General features: G+C 42.7%; 1 protein-coding gene across 1 annotated transcript in view; it reads right to left on the bottom strand.

Annotated features, from left to right (window-relative positions):
* cps1 (carbamoyl-phosphate synthase 1, mitochondrial) overlaps positions 1-24,637 on the bottom strand; it is a 191,616-nt gene that overhangs the window by 108,844 nt on the left and 58,135 nt on the right. Inside the window, exons 11-15 of the mRNA XM_072261156.1 lie at positions 24,094-24,171; positions 22,849-22,947; positions 15,346-15,441; positions 10,222-10,411; positions 4,658-4,815 (exon numbers count right to left, since the gene is read on the bottom strand). Of these exons, the coding sequence (XP_072117257.1) occupies positions 4,658-4,815; positions 10,222-10,411; positions 15,346-15,441; positions 22,849-22,947; positions 24,094-24,171 (621 nt within the window). The remainder of the gene's footprint in view (positions 1-4,657; positions 4,816-10,221; positions 10,412-15,345; positions 15,442-22,848; positions 22,948-24,093; positions 24,172-24,637) is intronic.

Genomic DNA, 24,637 nt, shown 5'->3' on the forward strand with positions numbered 1-24,637 from the left:
CAAATCTGACTAAGCTTTTCAAACCAGTGATCAAGAGCAGTGACAAAGGCAGGGTGGGGCATAAACGTAAATTAGAGAAGTCAATGTTCATGCCATCAGGTTGGAGGCTACCCAGATGGAATATAAGGTGTTGTTCCTCCAACCTGAGTGTGGCTTCATCTTTACAATAGCAGACATCCCACCTCTCCCAGAAGTTCTGGGAATCTCCCACATATGAATAGTGGCTTCCTGATGCCCGCAAATTATATACAACATCACGGAAATCAATTTTTTTGAGAGCAAGCGAGCGAGAGAAAGTAAGCGAGAGCGCGAGAGAGAAAGCAAGCTAGAGTGTGAGCAAGAGAGAGTGCGCGAGCGAGAGAGAGCATGAGCGAGAAAGCGAGTGCGCAAGCGAGAGCGCGCCATGGCAGAGTGTTCCAAAAAAAGAAATTACAAAACGTACGTCACCCCAGACTACACTAAAGTGTACCCCTGCCTAAAAGGGGTCAAGAATAATGACAGTGTTGCTCGCTGCACTGTTTGCAACAGTGACTTTTCTATTGCCCATGGTGGGTTAAGACTGTAAAAGACATGTTGAGGTGAGTTTAATAGTTGTCATTCGTTCATTAGCATAGCTAACGTTATTTAAACTAGCTGACTAGCTGTTAAGGAGTTACTCTATTGCAGACATCCCACCTCTCCCGGAAGTTCCGGGAGTCTTCCGCAAGTTGATGATGCTACCTCCCTGAAATGAGTTTTTGCAGGGTGGGATGTCTGCAGTAGAGGAGGCCGTGGACAGACATATCAGAAAGGGAATGGGACGTGGAAGTAAAATGTGTGGTCACTGGGAGATCCTGCTTTGTCCCAGCTCCCCCTCATACCCCATCCGTTATTGCCTATCCACTAGGCTTCCCCCCTTCCCCTTTCTTTCTCCCTGGGCCTCCTGTCCCATGATCCTCTCATATCCCTTTTGCCAATCAACTGTCCAGCTTTTGGCTCCATCCCTCCCCCTCCTGTCTTCTCCTATCATTTTGGATCTCCCCTTCCCACTTCCAAATCTCTAACTAGCTCTTCTTTCAGTTAGTCCTGACGAAGGGTCTCGGCCCAAAACGTCGACTGTACCTCTTCTTATAGATGCTGCCTGGCCTGATGCATTCACCAGCAACTTTTACAGGAATATAAGGCGTTGTTCCTCCAACCTAAGTGTGGTCTTATCCCAACAATGGAGGAGGCCATGGATAGACATATCGGAATGGGAATGGGAAGTGGAATTAAAATTGGTGGCCACTGGGAGATACCGCTTGTTCTGGCAGATGGAGCGTAGGTGCTTGGCGAAGCAGTCTTGCAATCTACATCAGGTCTCACCGATATACAGGAAGCCACACCAGGTGCACCAGATACAGTAAATGACCCCACAAGACTCACAGGTGACGTGTCACCTCACTTGGAAGGACTATTTGGGGCTCTGAATGGTAATGAAGGGAGAGGCATAGGGGCAGGTGTAGCACTTGTTCCGCCTGCAAGTATAAGTGCCAGGAGGGAGATCAGTGGGAAGGGACGAACAAACAAGGGAGTCACGTAAGAAACGATCCCTGCGGAAAGCAGGAAATGGAGGGGGGGGGGGAATAATTTGCTTGGTGGTGAGATCCTGTTGGAGATGTGGAAGTTTCAAAGAATTATGTGCTGGACACGGAGGCTGGTGGATTGGTAGGTGAGGACAAGAGGAACCCTATCCCTGGTAGGGTGGTGGGCGGATGGGATAAGAGCAGACGCGCATGAAATTGAAGAGATGCAATTGAGAGCAGCTTTGATGGTGGAGGAAGAGAAGCTTTTTCTTTGAAAATTGAGGACATCTCCTTCATTCTAGAAAACAGATGTGGTAGAGGTAGAGAAATTGAGAGAAGGGGATAGTGATTTTACAAGTAACAGGGTGGGAAGAGGTATAGTCCAGGTAGCTGTGAGAGTCCTTTGGTTCATAATAGACATCAGTGGATAAGCTGTCTCCAGAGATAGAGACAGTGAGATCGAGAAAGGGAAGAGAGGGGTTGGAAATGGACCAGGTAAATGTGAGGGCAGGGTGAAAGTTGGAGGAAAAGTGGATGAAGTCAACAAGTTCAGCATGCGTGCAGGAAGCAGCGCCAATGCAGTCATCGATGTAGCGTAGGAAAAGTGCTATCGTAGGCTTGGAACATAGACTGTTCCACATAGCCGATAAACAGGCAGCACAGCTGGGGTCCATGCGAGTGCCCGTGGCTACACCTTTTGTCTGAAGGAAGTGAGGGGAACAAAGGAGAAATTATTGAGAGTGAGGACAAGTTGCATTAGGCAGAGGAGAGTGGTGGTGGAGGGAAACTGGTTAGGTCTGGTGTCCAGAAAGAAATGGAGAGCTTTGAGGCCTTCCTGGTGGGGGATGGAGGTGCATTGGGACTGGACATCCATGGTGAAAAGAAGATGATGGGGGCCAGGGAACCTTCCGGTTTCACCCATCACCATGTGTTTCTCTTTCCCCTTCCCCCACCTTTAAAATCTACTCCTTAGCTATTTTTTTTTTTCTCCAGTCCTGTCGAAGGGATTTGGCCTGACATGTCAACTGTACTCTTTTCCATAGATGCTTCCTGGCCTGCTGAGTTCCTCCAGCATTTTACTTGTGTCGCTTGGACTTCCAGCATCTGCAGATTCTCTCTTGTTTGTAAGAAGGACATAGACTAAGTGGATTGCCAGAGACTTTTCCCAGGGTGAAAATGGCTACTATCAAAGGGCATGTTTTTAAGGTGATTAGAAGAAAGTATAGCAGGAAGTCAGAGGTAAATTCCTTACACAGAGAATTGTGAGTGCCCAAACTTTCTTAATAATTCATACCCTCAAATCCAAACAGCATCCTGGTAAACCTGTTCTACACCCTCTCCACAGTCTCCATGTCCTTCCTATAATGGTGTGACCAGAACCATACACAACACTTCAAGTGCAGTCTAACCAAAGTTGAATATAGCTGCTGTATGACTTCCTTCTGCAGATACTAAATACCCCAACAAATGAAGGCAAGCTACCAGGACTGTGAAAAGCAGAGACTGAGGGGAGGGAAAGATGTCATTTGTGGTCAGAAACCATCAGAGACGGCAGAAGTTACATATAATGATATGCCGTGTGTGGCAAGCTTTTCAAATGCCTTCTTTACCACTTTAGCTCACATAGCCCCTTTCAGAGAACTATGGACTTGAACCCAATATCCCTCTGTAATTCAGTGGCATTAAGGGGCCTACAATTAATGATATACTTTCTCCTGTTATTTGACCTCCCAAAATGCAACACCTCACGCTTGTGCAGATTACACGTCATCTGCCACTTTTCCGCCCATATCTGTAACCAATCTACTGTATATCCTGCTCTGTCATTGGATAGTCCATAAAAATTGTCCACCAATCATCCAGCATCTTGGTAATCTACCCATCAATACTTTCATTAAAATCATTGATATGTGTATACTCACAAACAAAGTACTGGCATCAATCCTTGTGAAACACTTATGGTTATGGACCTCCAGCCTAAGTAACAGCCTTCTACCTCTATTCTTCTACGAGCAAGCCAGTTCAGAAATCATACCCGCAATTCACCAGGGATCCTCTGTATCTTTGTCTTTTGAATCAACCTACCATGAGGGACCTTCTCTATACTCAATTAATGAGTACATCTCAACCAAGTACCTCCCCCCGCACCTCCATTCCAAGTTCAACAAAGCCAGCCTGTCCACTCTCTCCTCGTGACTGAAACATTCCACGCCAGTCAACACCCGGCTGAAACACTGTTGGAACTCAGCAAGTCAGTCAGCATCTACGGAGGAAAATGGACAGCCGATGTTTCAGTCAAGATCTTTTATCTGGACTGAAAGATTAGAGGGGAGGTGACTGGTACGAAATGTTCGGAGCGAAGGGGTGGATGAAGAGCTGGCAGGCGATAGGTGGATCCAGGTGAGAGGGGGGAGATAAGCAGTTGAGAAAAGTGGGGGGGGGGGGGGAGGAGAGTGGGAATGATGTCAGAAACTGAGAGGTAAGAAGTCAAATTGTCACCTGCCACTTGTAGAGACTGGTGAATAGTGGTTAAAAATCAGACCACTGCAGAACTCTATACAAACTCACCAGAAATATGTGGCTGATTCTGTGTGATAACAATGGACACACAGCCAGGATGTGTTACCTGCCGCCAGGACTGTCCTAGTTCTACAGTGAACATCTGCAGCTCCAATCAATGGCCGCTCTGGACTGTCCTGTGAAATCCGGGACAGAGAACAGCAGGATTTGTGCTGACACATCTCCTCCAGAATGGAAAGTGTCATTTAGTTTTGGGTGACCAGAATAAATGAACGGGACATTAATCACAGAACCTCCTGCTCAGGAGGTTGCAATAACTCCGTCAACACCTCCACAGCGTCGATCCTGTCGGGGGCCTCTCCAGCATGCTCTTTATTGTGTAGGAGAGACACTGAGTTAAAAGTGATTCCTTTCCAGGTATAGAAGAGGAAACAATCCCCAAGAACAAACATATCAGCCATTCAGTGCCCGTGCAGGACTCTCAAAGGGCTCAGTCAGGTGATCAACAATACAACAGGGCAATAAACGGCGATGGACAGATGGGCTGAAGATGAGACAGAAAGGACAGGGAGGGATTTCCATCTGCTTCTCACCGTCTCAACTGCAAAGCTCGGAGCTATTTTCTCATTTATTTCCAGCAGTTTGTCCGCAAACAGCTGCCTGTCCTCGGTGGCCATGACGGAGGTGATGGGGGTTCCCAGCACTTTGACACCATACTTGTCCAGCACCCCTTGTTTGTACAGTTCCACACCTGCCACAAGTAAGACAGTCCACATTAACCACTCATAGCAGAATCACTTCAGTCCGTGCTGACCACTTAGGACACTCGCAGTCTACCGACAATGAGTTAAGAGTAATGCAGCCTAAAAGGTCACAGAGTTGTACAATACTCAGCTCACTGTGCCCATACCAGCCCGTGGGTACCTATCCATCTCAAACCCAGTCCCCTTTTCAGACACCACCATGAGAGTGTCCAGTTCCATCCCCACAACATCACTGGCCTTACGAATGAGCTTGTTGATTCTGTTGGTGTCTGCTACCCTCAGCCTGCTGCCCCAGCACACAACAGCAAACATGATCGCACTGGCCACCACAGACTCGTAGCCCGTGAGTACCTATCTTGTAAGTAATGGATTTCAGTTTACCAAATGGTTAATATTCATAACTGCTGGTAAATAATGTATAAACATGGCATTTCTCTGTTCAAACTTCTGAACACTGTGGTGACATGGGCCACGTGGTTCTTGTGCACAAGTAAATAAAGTGTGATTGAGGAACAAGTGTGAGTTTTCAGAGTCAAGTTAATCAGCATCATGTTTGTTATCCTATGCCCAACTGATTCAAGTGCTCATAATGACACTTCCTAAATGCAGTTAGAGACCCAGGTTCAGCCCGTGGGTACCTATCCACCTTGAACCCATCCTACTGTGCCCATACCAGCCCGTGGGTACCTATCCACCTTGAACCCATCCTACTGTGCCCATACCAGCCCGTGGGTACCTATCCACCTTGAACCCAGCCTACTGTGCCCATATCAGTCCGTGGGTACCTATCCACCTTGAACCCAGCCTACTGTGCCCATATCAGTCCGTGGGTACCTATCCACCTTGAACCCATCCTACTGTGCCCATATCAGCCCGTGGGTACCTATCCACCTTGAACCCAGCCTACTGTGCCCATATCAGCCCGTGGGTACCTATCCACCTTGAACTCATCCTACTGTGCCCATATCAGCCCGTGGGTACCTATCCACCTTGAACCCATCCTACTGTGCCCATATCAGCCCGTGGGTACCTATCCACCTTGAACCCAGCCTACTGTGCCCATATCAGTCCGTGGGTACCTATCCACCTTGAACCCAGCCTACTGTGCCCATATCAGTCCGTGGGTACCTATCCACCTTGAACCCATCCTACTGTGCCCATATCAGCCCGTGGGTACCTATCCACCTTGAACCCATCCTACTGTGCCCATATCAGCCCGTGGGTACCTATCCATCTTGAACCCAGCCTACTGTGCCCATATCAGCCCGTGGGTACCTATCCACCTTGAACTCATCCTACTGTGCCCATATCAGCCCGTGGGTACCTATCCACCTTGAACCCATCCTACTGTGCCCATATCAGCCCGTGGGTACCTATCCACCTTGAACCCATCCTACTGTGCCCATATCAGCCCGTGGGTACCTATCCACCTTGAACCCATCCTACTGTGCCCATATCAGCCCGTGGGTACCTATCCATCTCAAACCCAGCCCACTGTGCCCATACCCACCCATGGGTACCTATCCACCTTGAACCCAGCTCCCAACACCTGGCTGTGGAAGGGGCAGCAAGGCAAGGGTTAAGCATACAGAGTGCAGTCATCGCAGGCAAGAATGGTCTTTAAAGAGCATAGCATCCCTTTGTACAGACTGGAGCCATTTGTCAAATGGAGAGTAGATAAAAATGTAACGGAAGGATTCAAGGAACACAAATCAACCAAGGGACAATTACTTTACTATCTTCCAAGTATCTTTGGTTGTTAGATTGTGTTACGTTTTGTAACTCCAGAAATTAGTCGAAAGAAAAACACAGAGAACCAGGAAATATGTACCTACTTCATTTTCACTTTCCTTTTTGTTTAGTGAGGCACGGACTAATGATGTGGAGGCGCAATGACGTATGCCATGCATGTACTTTTACATATAACTGGCAAAGAATTATGTAAACAAAGAATGCTTAACCAAATATATTTACAATATTACTCAAATATTATTAAATTATTAAATACACAACAGCTTGTAGTTTCTATTGGCTTTTGACACCTGTGTTGTGACTAGCGGTTGATCTTGTAAGTAATGGATTTCAGTTTACCAGATGGTTAATATTCATAACTGCTGGTAAGTAAAGTATAAACATGGCATTTCTCTGTTCAAACTTCTGAACACTGTGGTGACATGGGCCACGTGGTTCTTGCGCACAAGTAAATAAAGTGTGATTGAGGAACAAGTGTGAGTTTTCAGAGTCAAGTTAATCAGCATCATGTTTGTTATCCTATGCCCAACTGATTCAAGTGCTCATAATGACACTTCCTAAATGCAGTTAGAGACCCAGATTCAACCACTCTCTCCAGCAGTGCATCCCAAGAACTCACTAGTCTTTGGTTGAAGGTGGTACACCTCATTTGCCCTCTAAATTTCTTCTTCCTTACCCTGAATCTATGTCCTCTAGTATAGCTACTTCTGACACGGGGAAAAGGTTCCTTGTCTTTACCTATTGTAATTTCACATGCTTCAACCATGCCCCCTTTAAACCTCCTCTGATCCAAGAAGAACAGGCTCACCCCTTCTAGCCTAACCTCATAACCGAGCAGCTCCAATCCAGGCACATTCTGCTGAATCTTCATTGTACTCTCACGGACTTTCCTACAGCTCTGTGTAGAGGTGCTTAATGGTGCAGAGGGCTTTACCCCTGATGGACTGAACCATATCCACTCATTTTTGTAAGCTTTTCCATTCAAAGGTAATGGTGTTTCCATAACAGTTCATGATGCAATCAGTCAATATACACATCTATATGACCTTGTCAAAATTTTAGATGACAAATTTCTAAGAAAGTAGAGGCACTGCCATGCTTTCTTCATAACGGCAGTTATGTGCAGAACCCAGGACAAATCCTCCGAAATGACAACACTGAGAAATTTTAAAGTTGCTGACCATCTCCATCTCTGATTTCCCCCAGTGAGGACTGGCTTGTGTACCTCCGGTTTCCTCCTCCTGAAGTCAATAATCAGCTTCTTGTTCTTGCTGACATGGAGTGAGAGGTCGTTGTTGTGGCTCAACTCAGCCAGACTTTCAAACTCTTTCCTGTATGCTGATTTGTCACCTCATTTGATTCAGTCAACGACAGTGGTGTCATCAGCAAACTTAAAAATGACATTAGAACTGTGCTTAACCTCACAGTCATAAGTGTAAAGCAAATAGAGCAGGGGGCTGAGCACACAGCCTTGAGGTGCACCTGTGCTGGTGGAGATCGTGACATTGCCAATCCGATCTGACTGGGGTCTGCAGGTGGAGAAATCAAGGATCCAGTTGCACAAAGAGGTATTGAGGCTAAGGTATTGAAGTTTTTTTTTGATTAGTTTTGAGGGGATGATGCCATTGAGTGCTGAACCATAGTCGATAATGAGCATCATGATGTATTCATCTTCACTGTCTTGAGTTTCCAGAGCTGAATGAAGGGCCAATGGTGACCTGTTGTGACAGAAGGCAAATTGGAGCAGATGCAGGTCACTTCTCAGGCAGGAGTTGATATATTTCATCACCGACCTCTCAAACACTTCACTACAGTGGATGCAAGTGCTACTGGTTGATAGTCATTGAGGCAAGTTACCTCATTTTTCTTAGGCACCAACAGTTGGGTACCTCAGATTGCCAAAGTGAGAGGTTAGAGATACCAGTGAATACTCCAGCCAGTTGATCAACACAGGTGTTTAGTACTCGGCCAGATACCCCTTCTGGGCTGGATCCTTTCCATGGGTTCACCCTCCCGAAGGATGCTCTCACATTGGCATCAGAGACTGAAGTCACAGGGTCAGAGTTTGTGAAGTTACCTCCATGTTTTGATGGTTGACGTGAGCAAAGGAGGCATTGAGCTCATCAGGGACATATTCGTACCTTGATAATAAATTTACTTTGACTTTGAAATCATCTTCCTTGAGCGTCCTTCCCCTGCCAACTGAGTTTAAACCTTCCCCAACTGTACTAACAAAACTCCTCACAAGGATGTTCGTTCCACTCGGGCTAAGGTGTCCCAGACACATGCCTCTCACACACAGTAGTTTACCACTCCACACTGGTCCATTTCAGACACTTGAGTGTATGAAGTTCAAATGAGATCTTAACGAAGCTACTTAAGTGAGTGAAGGGCAGAGATTCACTGGAAATCTTGGTTTCCATGGAGTGTCCCGAACCTGCGCCCTGGCCTCACAGAATCTGCAGCCACAGCGCCTAGATTCAAACCCTGGCAGGTTCAGGGGAGTGCAGAAGGCAGAGAAAAACGGGTCTGGCTTCTATTCAACCGGACAAGAGTTAAATGCAGAGGCCCAGGTGCCTGCAACACTGGACTCTCCACTTTTTCCAGATCACAAGTGGAGCGGAGGCCTTTAAAGTTCAATTTGTCGCTGCTGCGCCCAAGGAGACAACAGTTACATTACACACTTGCTACGGCTTCCAATGGTATGTCTCAATCGAGATAACCTAGGCAGCGGTTTCAGCAGAAGTGACCTCGGTCAAGTCAAGGAATGACCTGGTTGGACTCCCTCCTCCCCCTCCAGTTTGTAACAATCCCAGTTCAAACAGCGAACATCTTCAAATATTGGGTGAAAGGGAATTGACACCTCAGTGTTAAGTAATCTACTCAGTGTTTAAATAACCTATCCTGTTAAATTATCTTCAGTCTTGATCAGCTACTTCCCTTCAACCGTTCATTTCCTGAACAATCCTAATTGCCACAGCTCAGCAACAGTATAATAACTGTGCACCACAATGGACTTCTTCTGTTTTAATTGTGTTCTTTCTTGTAAAAAAAAAATTCAATGTATGCTTAATTTATGATTTTCTTGTGAATGCTGCTTATATGATGCTGTGTGTCTGTATAGAATAGGCATCCGTTAGTCTCGTGAGATCATGGATTTGCACCTTGGAAGGTTTCCAGGACGCGGGCCTGGGCAAGGTTGTACGGAAGACCGGTAGTTGCCCATACTGCAAGTCTCCCCTCTCCATGCCACCAATGTTGTCTAAGGGAAGGGCATTAGGACCCATACAGTTTGGCACTTGTGTCCTCGCAGAGCAATGTGTGGTAAAGTGCCTTGCTCAATGATACAACACACTGCCTCAGTTGAGGCTCAAACTAGCAACCTTCAGATCACTAGGCCAACACCTTAACCACTTGGCCATGCGCCTTGTGATGCTGTGATCCTGTGTGCCTGTGACGCTGCCGCAAGTGCGTGCATACATGTACTTGTGCAGATGACAACAAACTCAGCTTGGATACACGTGAAGCAGTCACCCATAGATAAGAGAGGCTCAGTCAGGGAGGGAAGAGGAGAGGGAATATGCTTGTCTACAGAAACTAGACAAATGCAATAAATAGTGCTGACCCTGCAAACAACTCACCGCAGTTCAGGGCTGTCTGCCCTCCCATGGATAGCAATATCCCATCTGGCTTCTCGGTTTTAATAATATCAGTCACAAACTCTGGGGTGACAGGTAAGAAATACACAGTGTCTGCCTGCTTTGTTCCCACTTCATTCGTCTGCACCGATGCAATATTCGGGTTCATTAATACAGTTTTGATATTTTCTTCCTGTAAAAGACAGCCAAAGATATGGTCAGTAAGGGAAGGATCAGAGAAGAAGGTAGGTGTCAGGGAAAATATTGAAAAGCAAAATCGAAATAACAGGTATAATGAGCCCGATAGTTTGAAGTGTGCGTATTTTAATGCTAGGAGTGTTATGGGTAAAGAAGATGAACTTAGAGCATGGATCAGTACATTGAACTATATGTTGTGGCCATTACTGAAACTTGGTTGTGAAAGTGGTAGGAATGGGTGATTAATGTACCAGGTTTTCAAAGTTTTCGAAAAGATAGAAGAGGAGGTAAAATGGTGGGGGGGGTTGGTGGTGGATGTTTCACTACTAATCAGGGATAATATCACAGCCACGCTCAGGGGAAACATAATGCTGGGGTCAGACACTGAGTACATTTGGGTAGAACTCAGGAATAGGAAGGGTGTAATCACACTAATGGGGTTGTACTACAGACCCCTTAATAGCCACCGGGACACTGAGGAACAGATAAAGGAAATTAGTAAAAATAACAGAGTTGGTGTCATGGGGGATTTCAACTTCCCTGATATAAACTGGGACCTTCTCAGTGCAAGGGGTTTAAATGGAGCTGAATTTGTTAAGTGTATCCAGGAAGGTTTTTTTTAAAATCAATATGCCAACAGTCCAACGAGAGGAGGGGCTATACCGGATCTGGTGTTGGGTAATGAGCCTGGCCAGGTGACTGACCTTTCAGTGGGTGAGCAGTTAGGGAACGGTAAACACAACTCTAACTTTCAGGACAACTATAGATAAGGATAGGTATGGGCTTTGTGGGAGAGTCTTAAATTGGAGTAGGGTAAATTATGAGGGCATTAGGCAGGAACTAAGAAGCGTTAATCGGGAACATCTTTTCTCTGGCAAGTCCATATCAGACATGTGGAGGGTATTTAAAGATCAACTGCAGAGTATAGGAAAGGTACGCTCCTGTTAGAAGGAAGGATGGGGAAGGAAAGATAAGAGAATCTTGGATGTCCAGAGAGGTGATATATTTAATCAAGAAGAAGAAGGAGAAGTATGTAAAGCTTCAGAAGTTGGGATCAAACGGAGCACAAGAGAAGTATAAAGAGGATTATAAAGAAGTCAGAAAAGAACTAAAGAAGGGAATTAGGAAAGCCAGGAGGGGTCATGAATAGCCCTTGGCAAGTAGGATTAAGGTGAATCGCAAGGCACTCTATACACACATCAGTGCCAGAGAATAACCAGGGAGAGAGTGGGACCACTCAAGGATAAAGGGGGGAAACATCAGCTTGGGTGCGGAGAATGTGAGCGAGGTACTTAACGAGTACTTTGCTTCAGTATTTACCAAGGAAAAGGATTTGGAGGACCAGGAGATCAGTGCTGAGTGTTAAAATATGTTAGGACACATGTCAAGGAGGAAGAAGTGTTGGGCCTCCTAATGAGTATTAAGGTGGTTAAGTACCCAGGACCTGATGGATTTACCCCAGGTTGCGGAAGGAAGCAAGAGACAAGATTGCTGGCGCTTGACCAATAACTTGTGTCCTCTCTAGCCACAGACGAGGTCCCGAAGGACTGGCGAGTGGCTAATGTTGTACGTCTATTTAAGAAGAGAACAAGGGAAAACCCTGGGAACTATAGCCCAGTGAGTCTCACAGCAGCTGTAGGGAAATTGCTGGGGAAAATCCTTAGGAAGAGGATATATGAGTATTTGGAAATCCATGGCCTAACTGGGAAGAGCCAGCGTGGCTTTGCGTATGGCAGGTCATGTCTTACCAGCTTGATTGAGTTTTTTGACAAGGAGATGAGAGAGATTCAGGAGGGTAGGGCAGTGGATTTTAGTAAGGCCTTTGACAAAGTCCCTTATGGGAGACTAATCCAGAAGACTAAGATGCATGGGGTCTGAGGCAAATTGGTTGTCTGGATTCAGATCTGGCTTGCACATAAAAGACAGAGGGTAGTGGTTCAAGAGACTTATTTGAGCTGGAGGTCTGTGATTAGTGGTGTTCCACAGGGATCTGTGCTGGGATCTCTGCTGTTTGTGATGTATATAAATGATCTGGATGAAAATGTAGACGGGTGGGTTAGTAAATTTATGGATGATACCAAGATTGGTGAAGTTGTGGATAGTGTAGAAGACTGGCAAAGTATATAGCACGATATAGATCCATTGCATGTATGGGCTGAGAAATGTCAAGTGGAGCTTAACCCAGATTAACGTGAGGTGGTGCACCTCGGTAGGGCAAATACAAGGAGACAGTGCATTGTTAACGGCAAGATTCTTAAGCATTGCTGAGCAGAGGAATCTTGGGATCCAAGTTCATAGCTCCTTGAAAGTGGCTACACAGGTCAATAAGGTGGTTAAGAAAGCTTATGGAACGCTTGCCTTTGTAAGTCAAGGCACTGAGGTCAAAATCAAGAGGTTATGTTGCAACTTTATAATACTCTGGTTAGGCCACATCTGCAGTATTGTACACAGTTCTGGTCGCCCCAGTATAGGAAGGATGTTGAGGCTTTGGAGAGGGTGCAGAAGAGGTTTACCGGGATGCTGTCTGGTTTAGAGGGCATGGGCTATCATGAGAGGCTGGATAAACTTGGGTTATTTTCTCTGGAGCATTGGAGGCTGAGGGAAGATCTGATAGAGGTTTAAAAGATAATGAGAGGCATAGAGAGATTGGACAGAGACTATCTGTTTCCCAGGGTTGAAATGTCTAATACTAGAGGGTATGATTTGAAGGTGAGACAGGCTAGGTTCAAGGTGGATGTGAGGGGTAATTTTTTTTTCACTCAGAGAATGGTATATGCCCAGAATGTACTACCTAGTATAGGGCTAGAGGCAAGTACATTAGAGGCTTTTAAGAGACATTTAGATAGGCACATGAATGTGAGGAAGATGGAAAGATATGGACATGGTGTAGGTAGGAGGGATTAGCGTTTGGGTGTTTTTGATTTGCTTTTTACCTGTTCAGCACAACACTGTGGGCTGAATGGCCTGTTCCTATGTTGTACTGTTCTATGTTCTAAAGCTTACATTGTAACACTGGGAAGGACCGTGTTAAACAGACAAGATCCTTCATGTACAAACCCACAATGAAAAAGATGACAATACACATATACAATCACTCCAGCTCAATTAGATCCCGCTCAGGTTGTGAACTTATTCCCCCTTAGCTCAGCGATTCTATCTGTGCAAAGTGCTGAAACTGTTTCTGACATCTGCTAACCTGTGCTGCCCTGCTCAGGGAGTGTGCGATGGGACAGTTTAGATGGAGTTTTACTGTGTACGACCTATTTAAATATATAAAGGTCTTATTTACTATGTTTAATGTTCTCAGTATTTTATTTACCAGTTTACACCAGCATTGCTGTCCTGATGTGCTCCAGCCCCTGCAGCACCCACCAGTCCAGGGAGATCTCCAGAGGGCCAGCGGGCACAACTTGCCCCAGTTCCAGCAAGACCCAGGCACAGGCGCACAGTGCGGGGCATGCAGCCAGCTCCGTCCAAGGGCAGAGTACCCAGGCCCAGGAGCAATCCATGTAGGCCTGACCGAATTAGCCCACCAACTCCTCCCTGCACCTCTCACTGCACCGGACGCTCAAGTATCAGGGAAGTGGAGCTGAAGTGCAAGAAGAACTTGAGGAGCACTTCAAATAATCAAACGGGAACTGCAACCTTTCACATTCGGTATAGTCATGGGACGCAGGTTCCTCCAGACTACAGATAACGCAAGCAGCTTTGGAGTCCATTAAAGGGAGAGAACTCCACATTGAGACCTCTACTGCGGACCCCACCATCTCACAGCAGATTGGACCACCATGGCCTGACTGGAAGGCAGGTGAGATGCAGGCACCGTGCAGAAGCAGTCTGTACTAGAATCATCTTTCAGAGAGGATACAGGAGATTAAAAACCTGGACATCCAGCTCAAGAACAGCTTCTTCCCAACTGCTATCAGACATTTCCCCTTCAGGTGTTGCCACCTTCTCGGTCTCTTAATTCAATGCCTCTCTGTTACTCCACTATTGTCACTTTTGTATTTCTTTCTGCACTACAATCATTGCAATATTCTGTTGTTTTTGTGCCCATCATTGTCTCTATTATTACCATTTACTCGGTGAGCTTCACACAAGCAAGGAATTCCATAGCAACACGGTGTGTATGGCAATAAACTCACCTGAATCCAAATCTATTCATGGCTGGGGTTGAGAAACTCATCTTGAATGTGGGGTGGACATTCAGTAGTACAGCCCTCAGTATGATGGTCTTCAGGTTCCACTGGTAGGAACACCCTGGCCTCAGTAAATGTCTTGCAGCGACATTACACAGTCCAGAGGAATAAGACAGCCTTCCCATATACGACTGGGGGATGGGGGTGAGGGGTGGGAGGCAGTATCAACCTTGGCCTTTGCCTTTACGTAGATCTCAAATAGTTATGTTGACGAGGAGACAACCCCAATTCTGATGTCAGTGATCTGAATGGTGACAGGGTCACAGGAATAGCTGATCCCACATTAGCCATGTAATTACAGGAGGTCCCAGCAACAAGAACAAACCTAGCCTCAGGTGAATTATTGCAGTATGTTGTGGAGTAATTCAGGGATAAGGGAGAGTGAAGGTGACTGGGCTGAGGGGGAAAAAAAAAGGCCAAGACTGACTACACAGTCTTTTTGATGGTGTCTCTTAATGGGGGTAATAATCTGATTCAGATGCACAACTCCAGATGTGGTCCTCTTCACTGTAGTAAAATTCATCCAACAACTGGTCTGTTCAACCATCACCGTCATCGCACGTCTGAGATTTGGCAATAGCAGCCCGCACACTGGGTGGAAACCCAGGTAGCATGGCGCCTATCCTCCTTCAGCCTGCACACTTGCCCATGCTCACGCACGGGAAAGCTTCTGGAAGCTGCACCCTGTGTGTCGGTGCCTCCCGAAGCAGAGAGAAAAACTGGGAATTACCTTCAAAGCTTTGACGGCCTGTGATCCCGAGTAATCAAACTCGCCGGCCTGGCCAATGGAGAGGCCTCCTGAACCCAAGACCAGAACCTTGGAAACCTGAAACCAGTTAAAAAAAAAATATTGTGAAGCATTACAGGGAGGAGGTGAAAAACAGGATTTCATCTGTCAGTATGCACTTGTCTTCATTCTCCTCACTCTTGACAGCCACAATTACCGTGGTCAATGAAACGCCAGCAACTCAGCCTTGCCTGCTGTATCACATTACCTCTCCCTGCCTTAGACCCACTCCAACCTCTATCCTCCATCACTTGCAAGGGGACAGTTTCCCTTTCTCATGGCTTTTAGAGTTTTAAAACTCATTAAGATCTCCAGTTTAACCTCCACTCTCGAGGGAGTCCAAGTTACATCCATATGCTATGCCTTTCTTTCTTTTTCAATCTTTTTATTAATTTCAAAATACAAAAACAAAACATAGTCGTAATACAAATAGTAGGAGATATATTGTTACACTTAAAAAAAGTAATTGCAAAACCAAGTAGTGGAAATTAACAAAGCTCCCAAACATGTAGAACTAACCACGGATAATACAAAGCAAAAAAAAAAACTGGGAAAAAAAACATGAAAAAGAAAAAAAAAACCCATCTCCAAAGAAAAACAAAATAGATCAACTAAACTAAAAGACTTGGGCAAAACTAACAACTTAAAAATGGAAAAGAAGAAAACCTTAGTGTCGACGACTCCAATCCCCTCCAACAACAGTACAGAGAGATAAAACAAGTTTGGAAGTGATCAAATTACATCAAATGAAAATGCTGAATGAATGGCCTCCAAGTTTTTTCAAACTTAATGGAAGGGTCATAAACGGCACTTCTAATTTTCTCCAAATTCAAACACACCATAGTTTGTGAAAACCAATGAGATACAGTAGGAGGGTTGATCTCTTTCCAATTCAACAAAATGGACCTTCTAGCTATTAAAGTAAGAAATGCAATCATCTTTCGTGAAGAAGAGGTTAAATTATTTAAGTCTATCATTGGTAGTCCAAAGATAGCAGTAATTGGATGAGGTTGTAAGTCTATATTTAGGACCGTTGAAATAATATCAAAAATATCTTTCCAATATTTCTCCAACAAGGGACATGACCAAAACATGTGGGTTAAAGAAGCTATCTCGGAATGACATCTGTCACATATTGGATTGGATTAATAACGAGATAGTTTATCTTTGGACATATGAGCCCTGTGCACTACTTTAAACTGTATCAACCTGTGCTTAGCACATACAGAGGATGAATTCACCAACTGAAGAATTTTTTCCCATTTTTCAGTCGGTATATTAATCTCAAGTTCTCTTTCCCAGTCAGCTTTAATTTTATTAGAAGCATCAGGACATAGATTCATAATTATATTATATATAATTGCTACTACACTTTTCTGAGAGAGATTTAAATCTAAGATTTTTTCCAAAGTGTCCATTGGATATGGGTGTGGAAAATTAGGAGAGACAGTAATTAAAAAGTTTCTAATCTGTAGATATCTAAAAAAGTGAGAGCTGGGTAAGTTATATTTATTAGAGAGTTGATCAAAAGACATAAAACAGTTATCCAAGAATAAATCGCGAAAAGATATTATACCTTTGGTTTTCCAATCAAAGTAAGCTTGATCCATCGTGAAAGGTTGAAAAAGAAAATTTGATATAATGGGACTTGCTAGAATAAATTGATTAAACCCAAAAAATCTTCGGAATTGAAACCATATACGTAAAGTATGCTTAACTATTGGGTTGTTCATTTGTTTATATGATTTAAAAGAAGTGAAAGGAAGTAAATTCCTAAAACCGAACCCAAGGAAAACCCTTGTAGTGAATTAGATTCAAGATTTACCCAATGAGGGTTTAAAGATGCGTCCAAATCTTGTAACCAAGATTTTAAATATCGAATATTAATTGCCCAATAATAGAATCTAAAATTCGGGAGGGCGAGCCCCCCCTCCTTTTTAGATTTCTGTAGATACCTTTTACCTAACCTGGGATTTTTATTCTGCCAAATATATGAGGAAATTTTTGAATCTACGTTATCAAAAAAAGATTTTGGGATAAAAATTGGAACCGATTGGAATATATACAAAAACTTGGGCAAAATGATCACCTTAATAGCATTAATCCAACCAATCAAAGACAAAGAGATTGGGGACCATTTGGTAAATAAAAGTTTAATCTGATCAATTAAAGGTAAAAAATTAGCTTTAAATAAATCTTTATATTTTTTCGTAATTGTTATCCCTAAGTATATAAATGAATCAGTAACCAATTTAAATGGTAAACGTCCATAAATAGGTACATGCTTATTTAAAGGGAATAATTCACTCTTACTAAGATTCAATTTGTAACCAGAGAAGTTACTAAATTGAGCTAACAGATCTAGGATAGTAGGAATTGAATTCTCTGGGTTAGAGACGTATAACAACAAATCATCTGCGTATAATGATAATTTATGTATTTCGTTTCCACGGGTAATACCAACAATATTTGGCGAGTCATGAATAGCAATTGCTAAAGGTTCAAGAGCAATATTAAATAGTAAAGGACTAAGAGGGCAACCTTGCCTAGTACCACGAAAAAGAGGAAGGAGATCTATAATTATTTGTACAAACCGAGGCTACCGGGGAGTAATATAACAATTTAATCCAAGATATAAATGTCAAATTAAAATTAAATTTCTCAAGAACATTAAATAAATAAGGCCATTCAACTCTGTCAAAGGCTTTCTCAGCATCTAATGAGATAATACATTCCGGGGTAGTAAATGAGGGGGTATAAACAATATTCATTAACCTCCTAATATTAAAGAATGAACAGCGATTTCTAATAAATCCGGTCTGATCCATGGAAATAATTTGAGGTAACACCTTCTCCAACCTAGTTGCTAGAATTTTTGAAAAAATTTTAGAGTCTACATTCAGAAGAGATATCGGTCTGTATGATGCACAATCCGTAGGATCTTTATTCTTTTTAAGAATTAAGGAAATAGAGGCTTCATAAAATGATTGTGGTAATTTACCTAAACTGATTGCTTCCTTGAATATTCTAGACAACTTAGAAGAAAGAATGGAGGAAAAAAAACTTAAAAAATTCCACTGTAAACCCATCCGGACCGGGTGCTTTACCGGAATTCAATGATGAGATTGCAGTTATTATTTCTTCCTCTGAAATGGAAGTTTCTAATGATAGGCAATCTTCGGGAGATAGTTTTGGAAAACTCAATTTACTTAAAAAATCATGCATGAGATTAGAATCATGAGGAAAATCAGAGTGATATAAAGAGGTATAAAATTCTTGAAAGGTTTGGTTTATCCCAACATGATCAACTGTGAAAGTATCATCCTGTTTGCGAATCTTAGTAATTTGACGTTTAACCGAATCAAATTTCAATTGGTTAGCCAGTGATATACTCGATTTATCGCTATGAATATAAAAATCACTTCTAGTTCTCATTAATTGATTTTCGATCGAGGATGTTAATAATAAGCTATGTTCCAATTGGAGTTCAACTCTGTGTTTGTACAGCTCCTTACTGGGAGAAATAGCATATTTTTTAATCGACTTCTTTAATTTTATCAACCAACAGAAGTATTTCATTGTTAATACGTCTTTTCAAACCAGCCGAATAGGAAATAATCTGACCACGGATATAAGCTTTAAAGGCATCCCAAACAGTTCCGTTGGAAACTTCTTCCGTAGTATTAGTTGAAAAGAAGAAATCAATCTGCTCCTTTATAAATTTGACAAAGTCCTGATCTTGAAGCAAAATAGGGTTAAATCGCCATTGTCTACTAATACAAAAGGTATCCATTAACTTGATGGAAAGTTTCATTGGAGCATGATCTGAAATAGCAATAATGTCATAATTACAATCAACTACATATGGAATCAAACGAGAGTCAATCAGGAAATAATCAATTCGGGAAAAAGAACGATGTACATGTGAAAAAAAGGAGAATTCCTTATCATTTGGATGTAGAAAATCTCCAAATTTCTGAAATCCCAGCATCCAACATAAAAGAGTTAATAATAGTAGCCGACTTATTCGGTAAAGCCGGACTACCTATGGATCTGTCCAACATGGGATTCAAACATAAATTAAAATCACCGCCCATTATCAACATATACTCGTTTAAATTAGGAAAGGAAGTGAATAAGTGTTTAAAAAATTCAGGATAATCCACATTCGGAGCATAAACATTAACTATAGCGACCTTTTTATTAAAAAGTACCCCAGTAATTAACAGAAATCTGCCATTAGGATCTGAAATAACGTCTTGATGAATAAATGTAATTGAGGGATCAATAAAAATTGAAACGCCTTTAATTTTGGCTTGAGCATTTGAACGGTATTGTTGTCTTTTTTCCAAAACTTAAAGAAGCGTTGATTGTCCTCTTTCCTTACATGAGTCTCTTGTGCAAAAATAATATGAGCATTCAGTCTTTCGAACACTTTGAAAATCTTTTTCCGTTTTATTGGATGGTTTAAACTATTTGTATTCCAAGAGACAAAATTAATAGTATGAGCCATAACTAAAAATTAACCCCTTGGTAAGTAAGGGGTTAACCATAATGCGAGCTCATGAAGTCGGAAGAGGAATACATGATTAGAGAGGAACCGGAAATCTCGACACTGCGGACATCTTTGTAGTTCTGAATCAGCCCAATAGAAAAAATTAGAAAAGAAAAAGACAACCCCCTCCTCCAACCCCAAGTAGAACCCCGAACTAAGCCAGAGAAGGCTGAAAAAAGCACTAATACTAACTTTAACCCCATTTCTGCAGGGGGCAACTCCAAAAATATATGTTAAATAAGTGACGTCCCGAAGACTAATATATGTGAAAAATAAACAGTATAGTAAATTAGTCTACATAGTAAAAATTACTAAAATATATGAAATAAAAAAAACAGTATCAGTACATATAATTAGTTAATTATAAGCGAGTAAATAAAAAAAAAATCGCTTCCAAAAGAAGAAAAATGGATTATGGGAAGAAGAAGCATAAGAGCATGGCGTCCCGAAAAAAACAAAGGAGATTATACAAAAAGAAAGACAAGTCGCCATTTTAATTATGCGAAAACCAAAAATAGGAAACATATAACTACAAATGACCGTCGGATCAGATCATTAGTAATAACGCAAAAGGAAAAATTAAAACAAAAGGTTAGCTAAGGGAAAATGATGTTATTCACAGGAGATAAATATTCTATATGTTATAGAATAATCACTATAGTAATAAACAAAGAACAAAAATCTTAGACTTATAAAAAACCTTCATCGCACAGTAGTAGAAGGTTTATTTTGAAGAAAAACACCAGAAAGAAAAAAAAAATTGGTGCTGGAAGCACTAGACACAAATTAAGTCTGTATCAGATGGGAAATTATCATCCAAAAAGCTTCGAGCAGCAGTTGTAGAGTGGAAGACACGATGATTTCCATTGGGAAGAGAGATTCTGAGTCGTGCAGGGTACAATAGTGCTGGTTTGAGATTTTTTTGATAGCATTCCGACAGAGGTTTAAAAGTCAGTCGTTCCTTCATCACTTCAGGACTGTAATCTTGAACTATCCTGAAGGAATGCTGACGATACTTGATCATCCCTTGTCGACGAGCTGTCTGGAGAAGTTGTTCTTTAACATTAACATAATGGAAACGAAGAATAACTGGTCTGGGTTTGGAAACAGCCACTGCCGACTTTATCCACGGTATACGATGGGCGCTGTCGAGTAATGGAGGATCGTTGGGAAAAACTGAACCGAACGAATCCTTTAAAAGTTGAGCAAAGAATATTACAGGATCTCCAATCTCAACGTCCTCGGGTAAGCCAATTAAACGTAAATTTTGTCTTCTCGATCGATTCTCAAGATCAATAACTTTGGATTTAAGTTGTTGGAGCTGTTTAGTAGTCGAAGCTAGATTCTTCTCTAAGATCTCAACTTTTGTATCTGTCTTCTGAGATTTAGTGTCCAGCTCAGAAATTTTTGCATCGTGTTTTTGAACATTAGAATTCAGGGATTTCAAAGAATCCGTGATTGATTTTAAACCTTCATTGAGGCTTTGACGATGTTGTTCAAATTGAGCAGTTAAACTTTCAGATAATTTTATCCGATGCTGCTCAAACATTTCCTCCAAACACTTCATCATAACTTCGTAAGTTAATTCCGTTTGTTTAGAGTCACCTTTCTTCTTTTCTCCGTTCCCATCAGCGTCTTTCTCATCTTTGGTTTTAGATCTCGTACTCATTTCTTTAAGCACAAAAGTTGCAGTTGACAAAAGGAAATCAATTAATCAGTAAGTCAGAGAGATAAAGTAAGTCTTCTGGTGTACTTAAAGTTGATTAAATCAAGGAGATCATAGGTTAAAAAGGATAATGGGAATGGAGCGAAGCCAGAGAGACGACCTCACTCCATGAGCGCTCCCCGCAGAATCTCCATGCTATGCCTTTCTAAGTTGGCCTTTTCAGCCTGAAGATGCACCGATTACGTCCCTCTATGGCTTACAGCCAGTTCAGTTACTTTCCATGAAGAAAGGCTCTTTAGATGAAATATCCACAGTGCAGTAAGCAGAGAGCACCCAGCAAGTCCCACCAGAGTGAAAAGCAAACATTTTGTGTGAATTACTCTGGATTTCCAGCATCTGCAGAATCGCTTGTGTTTAAGAGAAGCAGAGTTAATCTTTCAGGTCTTGTAACACCCTAGCATTCAACCAGTCAGGCTGCAAGGACTTACCCATTTTTGTTTTTATGGCTTTCAGGAAGTCCAACACCTCCTGCTTCATAAAATTGACGTACTCCAGGATATCACTGCCTCCCCCACCCACGGACTCACCATCCTCCATGTCTTTCCCCACAGTGAATGCAGAAGAGAAGTATTCATTTAGGAGACTGCTCCATCCACAGACAGATTACCCTTTCTTTTGCTGCAGCTTTGTTCTTTGGGTACTAATAGAAACTTTTAGAACATAAGAAACATAAGAAATAGGAGCAGGAGTCGGCCTTGTTGGATCTTCTGCCTGAGATACCCTCACCAAGTACTACTGTGATATTCTTAGTTAATAGCAAAACACCCACCCTTTCCTGCCTCTTCCTCAGAATATCTAGTTGCCAATACTGCCCACCTTTCAGTCACGTTTCAACAGAAGTTACTATATTACCACAAGCTCGTGGACTGACCCATGCCCAAAGTTCTTCTGACTTAAATATCATGCTCCAAGATCTTAAAGTGAATGAAGTTCAGCCTATCGGACCTTCCCTGCGCCCTGTCCTGCCAACTGGACCTGCTTGCTTTAATCTCTTTCTTTTGTTTAACTTTTTCATCTGCTACACCAGTACATTGGGTCCCACCTCACACCCAAAAAGACCCTCCCAAATAGCAATGGAACATCTCTCCATTAGGATATTGACCCCCTTCCAATTGAGATGCAACCTAACCCATTCATTTACTGCGACTGAATAAAGGACACCTACCTCCAGCCTTTTGGGGGCAGAGGGCACAGGAGGCATGACAGAAGCAATGCTGGTACCTTTACCCTTCTTTATCAGTGAGATGAAAGCATCAAACAGGAACTGAAAGAGACACAATCAATGAGTCTATCCAGGCTACTGTTTACAAACCAGGTGCAATTTTACAGAAGGCACAAGTAATCAAACATAATATCTCCAGACTGTACTCGCCACAGTTTAAAAGAATGATGGGGGATTTAATTAAAACCTATTTAATATTCAAAGGCCTAGATAGAGTGGACGTGCTTCCTGTTAGTGGGGGAGCATAGGACCAGAGGGCACAGTCTTGGAATAGACTACCATGAAAATGTACAAGGAAGTTGCCAGGATTGGGGGGCCTGAGTTATAAGGAATAGGATAGAACTTTATTTCCTACCATGTAACTGATTAAGGGGAGATTTGATAGAGGTATAGATAGGGTAAGTGCATGTAGGCTTTTACACTGAGGCTGGATGAGACTACAACTAGAGGTCATGGGTTGAGGGGAAAGATGAAATGATTAAGGAGAACTTGAGGGCAATCTTCTTCACTCAGAGGGTGGTGAAAGCATGGAACGGGATGCCAGCACAAATGGTGGATGCAGTTTCTATTTCAACATTTCGGAGAAGTTTGAATAGGTACATGGAAGGGAAGGTACATGGCAGGTCAATGGGACTAGCAGTGTAAATGGGTTGGCATGGGCTAGATGGGCTGAAGGGCCTGTTTCTGTGCTGTAGTTTTTTTATAACTCCATGATCTATGTTCTATCTCCCATTCAGTTACAGTTATTGTTTGAGTTGGGATCCACTCATTCAGATGCAAAACTCTGTACCCAATAAGAAATTTTAGGTGAAAGGTTAAGTAAGAACCTGAGGAGCAACTTTTTTTTTTTTTTTTTTTTTTTTTTTTAAAAATACAATGAGTGATAATACATAGAACCAGCTACCAGATTAAGTGATTAAGGCAGGTACATTAGATACATTTATGAAATATGTAATTAAGTATTGATATGGGTGATAGAATGTTGAGAGGGATATGGACCACGGATAACAAGTGCTTAGAAGGATATGGGCCAAGATCTGGGAAATGGGATTGGCCTGAATATATGCCTTTGTCAGCACGGTCACATATAGGCTGAAGGGCCTTTTCCCATGCTGTGGAACTCTATGATTGGAATTTTCTTTGACCTCCGAGTTGCAATGGTAAATAAACACAAAATTTTTTATGCACCTCAGTATCTGTTGGTCCTCCCTTGGCCTCTGGATGGAACTGTGCAGTAAAAATAGGCTTGCTCTCATGAACAATTCCCTGAAAGACAAGAATGAAACTTAATGCCTTTAATTTATGGGACTCACATTCACATTCCCAGTATTGGGTACACGGTACACAGTGCCATGTAACTCACACCAGATGCTGAGAGACATCTTCCTTCCCAAGTCAGGAATATCACAGACTCAGAGTCGACCATTCCTCCCAAAGAAACAGCGCAGGATTTAAGGAAAACCCAACTAGCAGGGTGTTCAAAGACATTTTCAATCTCTCACTACTACAGTTTTAAGGTCCCACTTGCTTCAAAAGGGCAACAGTTACACCAGTGCCCAACAAGAGCAATGTGAGCTGCCCTAATGACCATCATCCGGCAGCACTCACAGTGATAAAGTGCTTCGAGAGGTTGGTCATGGCTAGAATCAACTCCTGCCTCAGCAAGGACCTGGACCCACTGCAATTTGCCAATCGTCACAATAGGTCTGCAGCAGATGTGATCTCAATGGCT

Source organism: Mobula birostris, chromosome 6 (assembly GCF_030028105.1).
Source record: "Mobula birostris isolate sMobBir1 chromosome 6, sMobBir1.hap1, whole genome shotgun sequence".
NCBI classification, from domain to species: domain Eukaryota; kingdom Metazoa; phylum Chordata; class Chondrichthyes; order Myliobatiformes; family Myliobatidae; genus Mobula; species Mobula birostris.